A 7,410-nucleotide genomic window follows, 5' to 3' on the forward strand; every position below is an offset into this window, starting at 1 on the left:
GTTTTTGGCCTGTGAACACTTTTATGCACACGGGTGAGCTGAAAGGATCGAGCCACACCCATCAGTGCTGCACCGAGACTTCGAGACTTGCTGGTTGTTGATCTGCCTTGCTTGCCTGTCTCTTTCCGGAGCGCACACGCATTCTGTCACTGTGATGCTGTGTGGCAGTGAGTTGCAGGTGTCTTGACGCTTTTGCTACTAAACGCTGCAGCCCTCACCCCTGAAGAGCGGAGACATTCTCCGTCCGGCAGACAGAATGGCTATCACAGCCCCTCATCAAAAGCAGAATCCAGTGATTCTATGATATCACTTAATATTCAATCCACATTCAATCCCCCAGTGGACCCACCAATGCGCCTTGACTGGTTTTCTGTCCTTCCAGCCAGGATCCAATTAAGGTCCTCACCCCGCGTTCACTTAGGCCTCCTTAGTCGGCCTCCTTAGTCGGCTTTGACCTGGAAGAGCTCTCTGGCTCCTTCCTACCTCCATTTCTGCGGCACTGGTATTTTGAAGCCCCCGGGCCAGCTGACTTGAAGAGTCTCCCTTTCTGGTGTGTTGGATTATTTCCTCACGCTGTCATTTAACCTGTGGAACACACGCTCTTTAATTTTTCTCCTCGTTCCCCACATGAAGGGACGGGCTATCATCCCCCAGTGAAGTGATGGCGGTGAGGGACGGGGAGGGGGACAGCCTAACGGCTACGGAGGCTTCTCAGAGTGCCCGCCTTGGGACGGCCTGTGAGGGGAGTGAGGTGAGGAGCACGAAGAGAGTCAGGGAGGCCGGAGAGCCGGCAGCTTTGTGAGCCACTTGAGAAGGCGGCCCAGCTGCGTCGAGGAGCCAGAGAGGCCTGGCCGAGCTCCTGGCTCCGGAGCCCAGGAAAGAGCCAGGAAGGGGAGATAGGGGTTCAACATGCAGGGGAAGGGTGAGAAAGGAAGACCGGGAGATCTGGCTAGGTTGTTGGAGGGGGAACAGGGGGACTCCCTGAGAAAGTTCCAGGTGATCTTGAGTCAACGCCATGGCCTGATGCGTGTCATTGCACGGGTGTTGTCCTTCAGAGAGGCACTTCCCGAGGTTCCAGGAAGTGTTCTTAGGCAGCTTTAAGGAAGGAATGCGTGTCTCCCAGCTCAGACCTGCCTTATCATCTCAGGATAGTGCGGGGCAGCACCCCCCGCCTCGCTAGCAAGAGTGTTTCCCTGGGGTAGATTTGGAATGGGTTCAGAGATCAGAGACAGTGCAAGTCCTTCGGTTTCTTGGAAATGAAGCAAACCCACAAAAACAACAGACTGGAAGGTAAATAAACAAGCAAAGACATGAGTCCATGCATGCTTGTATATATCGTGGACGGGAGGTCAGCGGGTTTTCAAGTTGAGCTGGTCAATGGGATTAAATAATGCATGGGTACCGGTGGCAGGTCTAACTCCAGGGGGGAAGCAGGTAGAAAGGAGAGGAAGAAAGGGAGAAGGGGGAAAGGAGTGGAGAGCCGCTGGGCCAGGTGGGGAAAAGTGGGGTGAGTGAGGAGGTAGGCACGGCGAGAGTGAGAGAGCGCTCTCGACCATGACTCACGCACCACAGGCCTGGCAGGGGGCGGTCAGCACTGTGCCGGTCTGGTGCACGAGGCTTCCTGGGAGCCGTGAACTTGGCTGTGAGTCAAGCTTGGGGAGAGCCCGCAGAGTTGCCTTGGATGAGTCAGGTCAGAAGCCGGGCTAAGGAGGAGCTGGAAGTCCCAGGGTGAGGTCCCGCCTGGAGGTCAAACTGGACTTTGTTAGCTGGATGGCCCTGGACAAGTCACTTAAATCCGGGGCCTCAGTGTCTTCATGGAAGGAGCTGGAAACAGCACATGGCAGGAGTTGATAGGTAGAATAATTGGAAGCATAGGGATGGAAATCCCTGGGAGAGTACAGGTGGGCCAGGTTCAGACTTTCCGTCTTGTGCACAAGACTCCGCATTGGGGGGCGCCTGGGGGGCTCAGTCGGTCGAGCATCCGACTTCGGCTCAGGTCATGATCTCACCGCTTATGGGTTAGAGCCCTGCGTCAGGCTGTGTGCTGACAGCTCGCTCAGAGCCTGGAGCCTGCTTTGGATTCTGTGTCTCCCTCTCTCTCTGCCCCTCCCCCACTCTCTTTCTCTCTCTCTCTCTCTCTCAAAAATGAATAAATGTTTAAAAAAATTTTTAAAAACGATTCTGCATCAGGACCTGAGAATGTGCTCCGTCAGGTCATCAGGGGCTTTGAAAGGCTCAGGCTCCTTCGTTAGAAGGGATCTTGTCCCTCAGCGTCAGGCACTCTGACCTCCATCATTCATTGTTTCTCTGTGTCTACCATTTTTTTTCTTTTGCTCACATGCCCCTCACTCTGGTTCCCCCTTTCCCTTTTCTGGTGTATTGAGTATTTGCTGTTTTCCTCCCCCTGGGCTGCATGTTGCGAGAGAAGACAGGACATATGACGTGGTCCCTGTGCTCTGGCTGGGACAGAGTAAACCCACAGGAATGAATGAATGAATGCCACAAGGCAGTGCCGAACCAAATCCCAGGAGCTGTGGCCCCATCTTAAGTGTAGAAGGAATTCAGAAATGCAGAGAGAACTGGCAGAAAATCTTCCAAGGAAGATTGGAACTTTAATTTAGAAAGATCAGGTTCCAAAATTCCAGAACTAGAGTTTGTTAGCTGGATGGCCCTGGACAAGTCACTCAAATTCGTGGCCTCTGTGTCTTCATTGGCAGGGCAGACACAACAAGCTTTACCTTTCAGGGTTTTGGGGTGCCCATTTAGGTTTCAGAGCTGGGCTGTATAGGTGCCCAATGGATACAAAACAGTCAGTGAGAGTAACGCTTTATTATTTCACTCATCACCATTGAGTAGAGACCAAAAGCTCGGGATTGACTAAGAAAAGGAAACTAGGCAGGTGAGAAGCCGAGGAAGAGCGGATAGGACTTTGCAGGCCCCGTGGGGGACGCCAGGTAGAATTTTAAGAGCCTCCATTTCCTTGAGTTGGTTAGAGATCAACAATGTCCAGGCTGCCACCAAGCCAAGTGGGTATGACGGCAAAGAGGGGCTGTGAGGGGTCAATGGCGACGTTTGCAGCAGCAGTGGCTAGGCCACAGACGGAGTGCATCCCCTGCCTCGGTCTGTGTCTCTGCCCCGACGTGCAGTGTCTCCTGGTCCCCTTCCATTTGGAGGCTCTTTTCCTTCTGATGGCAGGACTTGGAGCAAAGGCACCAGGAGAAGCTGAAGATGCAAGCCGAGATTAAGCGCATTAATGACGAAAACCAGAAACAGAAAGCAGAGCTGCTCGCTCAGGAGAAGCTGGCGGACCAGATGGTGATGGAGTTCACCAAGAAGAAGATGGTTGGTTTCTTTCTTTCTTTCTTTCTTTCTTTCTTTCTTTCTTTCTTTCTTTCTTTCTTTCTTTCTTTCTTGACAAGAGAGGAAGGGGCAGAAAGAGGGGGGTGGACAGAGTATCTGAAGCTGTCAGCACAGAGCCTGATGTGGGGATCGAACTCACAAACCATGAGATCATGTCTTGAGCCAAAGTTGGACACTCAGCAAACTGAGCCCCCCAGGTGCCCCCGAAATGGTAGTTTCCTGAGCCTTGGGATCTCTGGCCATGAATGGAACGTCTACAACGGAGAGGCAGGCCTGAGATCTGAGGGGACTCACTGCAGCAGCCCTGCCTCCCTTCCAAAACTGTCGTCCTTCCTTCAAGGACCTGGCTTCTTTTCCTCATCATCTTGGCCAGTCCGCTTATTCATTAACAGAGAGAAGGCTGGAAGGGACACCCAATTTAGAGCGTTATATCCTTGTTAACACCTTTGATTAGAAGTTGGATGAGGGTCAGGTATAGGCAGGGAACAAAATGAAAACTATTGGGGAAAGTGAAGTTTTAGTGGATTCCTGGTAGCCTGGATAATTATATCCCCAGTAATCACGGGTACCTGCCCCATAACTTTCTTGTGAAAATTCCTGGATTGGGCATCCTGGCCTGGGTGTTAGAAAATAGAGCCTTCTCCCACAGCGGCTGTGGAAGCCACAAGCACAGATGTGGTGCAGAGCAGAGGATTCAGGGAGAGGCTGCTCGCCATGTGGGATCACTCAGGAGCGGGGCTGAGAACCAGAGGGACCGGGGTCAGGGAGGAGAGTGAACAGAAGCTTCTAAGCCCAGCTTAGACGGAGCCAATGTGGAGTTACGTAACAGGAGAAGGAAGGGCTGAAGGTGGCAGGGAAGTGATCAGTCCTTCACGTGTCTGCGTCCCCTGCTAGCTGTGAGTCTCTGCGGTGACAGAGCACACCCTCCTCCTCTGTTAGTAGGGCTGGCGGGGGTGGGGGGCACAGGTGAGCTCCGAAGAGGCACACTGGATGCTCCAAATGCAAACCACAGAAAATTATGCTCAACAAAGCTTATTTATTTATTTATTGTTTGGCTTTGGCTTGCTTGTTGGATACCAGGAGATGCAGGCATTAGCAGGAACAGAGACCGGGGGTAAGGATGGTGGGGGGCAGGGAAGGAGACAGGGAGGGTTGGGGACAGGGAAGGTTGGGGACAGGGAGGGTTGGGGACAAGGATGGTTGGGGACAGGGAGGGTTGGGGACAGGGAGGGTTGGGGACAGGGAAGGTTGGGAATAGGGAAGGTTGGGGACAGGGAAGGTTGGGAACAGGGAGGGTTGGGGACAGGGAGGGTTGGGGACAGACAGGGAGGGTTGGGAACAGGGATGGTTGGGGGCAGGGAAGGTTGGGGGTAGGGAAGGTTAGGGGCAGGGATGGTTGGGACATTGTAACGATCATGAAGCTGCTGTACATCCGAAGCCCAGTCTGGGCACGCTCTCTGTGCGAAGGGCTTCACAGGTGTTGCCTCACTGAGCTATTACGACACCTGGTAAACCCTGTCACTGACTGATTCAAAATACCCCGAATGCTTCACTGCAAGCCCAACAGCAGACTGGGCTGAGCGTACCTGAAACAGTGCTGTGCGCGTTGTGTGGAACTCAGCCACCGTTTCCTGAGTGGGTGGATGTAGTGCTGATGAGCTGGTCACGTGTGGGAGCTGGTGGACAGTTGGCTGGCTGCGGCAGAGCCCGTGGCGGTCGTGACGAGAGCTGAGGTGGCGAGGCAACGGGGCGCTGGGAGCGGCTGTTGGGGACACCTTGGACCTTGAGCAGAGCTGGGGGCGTGGACTGGTGGGGAAGTCACCAGAGACTTCTGAGCAGGAGAAGAATAGGGCTGGTCTTCACACGTGGAAGGGACATTGGGGAGAGGAGCTGGGATAGGCTGGAACTGGCAGGGGTTGGGCACTGGGGCACGCCCACAGCCCGCCATCTGTGTATCGCGTATACCGGTGACTCACCTCACCCGGGTCTCTGTTCTTGCAGCCGAGGCTGCCCCTTTAGCGCTAACGGCAGGATTGGTTGTGGAAGTCTCCAGAGTTCCCTGCCCTGCCATCTAGGGCCAGGTGGGACCCAGACCAGCTGCCGACCACCGCAGGGCTGCCCAAAGCGTGGCGGGCCGTGTGCCCAGGGACTAGTGAGATCACCCCCACCTGAAGTACTTTACATGGCAGGCAGGACGCCGCAGTTTCTTGTAGAAACTCGGCCCACTGGCTTTGCTACGTGGACATGGTCTGCGAGGCAGCGGACGGCGTGTGAAGGCTGGGCTTGGGATGCCTGCGTTCAAGTCCTCTTTGGTAGCTGACTGGCTAACGCCATCCTGGGCAGGACCCCTTGCTCTGTCTGGGCGTCCGTGTCCTCGTCTATAATAACTCACGGAATGTCGGGCCTCCTGGGATCCTACAGCAGGAAGCATTTTGTAAACGGTGCTGATTGGCTTTATGTCCACGCATTGCTAGTTTTGTCTTATCCTACGCTAAAAGGAGGCAGGGAGCCCTATGGGAGACACCAGACACACCGTGGCAGGGATGTCGAGCCTCTGCAAGGCTGTGCAGTAGGGGCTGGTCTACAAGACCTTGTCTTCCTGGCAGGCTCGAGAAGCAGAGTTCGAGGCCGAGCAGGAGAGAATCCGGAGGGAGAAAGAAAAGGAGATCGCCTGTCTGAGGGCCATGCAGGAGAAAGCCCAGGACCGCCAGGCAGAGCAGGTACCTCCTCAGCCTCGGCCCCCACCCCCTACTCCCTTCACTCGTCCCTTGATAGCCTGCGAAACCGCCCCAGAGGGCAGAGTTGCAGAAGAGGGGGTGCAGGTTACCTAGATTTGAGCACTCTGAGGGTCAAGGGCCTACCCCACCCCCAGGGCTACGGCAGTGAGGATGGGGCCATGCACTCTGTGCTGAAGATTCAAGAGAACGTTTTTGGCTGCTACGTAAACAACTTTCGCCCTTAGCTAATCACTGAAAAGTGTCACCAGAGGAAATGGGGCATCTCCGTCGTCATCGTCGTTAGCAGTTTTTAAAATGAGAGGCAATTGCAGGACCGCCTGGAGGTGTTGGAGGTCTAGGGAAAGAATTGGGATCTGTGGTCATGAGGGAGGGCAAGGTGACCCCTTGGGGTACCTGCAGACTGGAAGCTTCTACGAGATTCTACAGCCTCTTTCCCGCAATGACCTTGTTGTCAGAGAAATCCAGGCTCGCCTCAAAGCAGGTTGTATCGGAGTCTGCAGATGGTGTCATCCTAAGGTGCCGGGGTTGGCCCGGGGTCAGCTTGCACCCTTGCTGGTCTCCCCACCCTCTCCTTCCCCAGGACGCCTTGCGGGCCAAGCGCAACCAGGAGGTTGCCGACAGGGAGTGGCGCAGGAAGGAAAAGGAAAATGCGCAGAAGAAGATGGAGACAGAGGCCAAACTGCGCCAAAGCCGGCTGGAGCAGGTGGCCTTCAAGGAGCACACCCTGGCCATTCAGGTGCAACGGGACCGTGAAGAGTTCGAGAGGATTCTTCGGTAGGTGGGGCCGGGCTCCCTGGCCTCCTTTCCTTGTCCTGTGGCAGGGATGGCCCGCACTGGGGGGAGGGGACCCGGGACGGTGGAGCCATCCTGACTGGATGCGAAGCTGAAATGTTTCAAAGACAAGAATTGGGAGCCAAGAATTTTTTAAAAAATTTTTAATGTTTATTTATTTTTGAGAGAGAGAGATAGAGCTCAAGAGGGGGAGGGGCAGAGAGAGAGGGAGAGAGGGAGACAAGAATCTGAAGTACCTCCAGGCTCCGAGCCGTCAACACAGAACCTGTTGCGGGGCCTGAACCCACGAACCGCGAGATCATGACCTGAGCTGAAGTTGGCCACTTAACCAACTGAGCCACCCAGACGCCCCGGGAGCCAAGAGCCAAGAATTTTCTGGTTAGGGATTTGGAAACTAGCACCTGGAAGTGTCTAAAGAATTGGGTATTATTTGGATGGTTTATCCAGAGGATTAAAGGCGTAAGTAAAAGTATACATCTGATCCCTCTGCCATCTCCTGCCTCCATGTGCCCTGCTAGTT

General features: G+C 54.5%; 1 protein-coding gene across 2 annotated transcripts in view; it reads left to right on the plus strand.

Moving 5' to 3' along the window:
- CFAP45 (cilia and flagella associated protein 45) overlaps positions 1-7,410 on the plus strand; it is a 25,983-nt gene that overhangs the window by 14,955 nt on the left and 3,618 nt on the right. For both annotated transcript variants that reach the window (XM_077759983.1, XM_077759984.1), the window contains exons 8-10: positions 3,196-3,342; positions 5,967-6,080; positions 6,679-6,872. In XM_077759983.1, the coding sequence (XP_077616109.1) occupies positions 3,196-3,342; positions 5,967-6,080; positions 6,679-6,872 (455 nt within the window). The remainder of the gene's footprint in view (positions 1-3,195; positions 3,343-5,966; positions 6,081-6,678; positions 6,873-7,410) is intronic.

This window comes from Crocuta crocuta, unplaced genomic scaffold (assembly GCF_008692635.1).
Source record: "Crocuta crocuta isolate KB4526 unplaced genomic scaffold, BGI_CrCroc_1.0 scaffold133, whole genome shotgun sequence".
NCBI classification, from domain to species: Eukaryota; Metazoa; Chordata; class Mammalia; order Carnivora; family Hyaenidae; genus Crocuta; species Crocuta crocuta.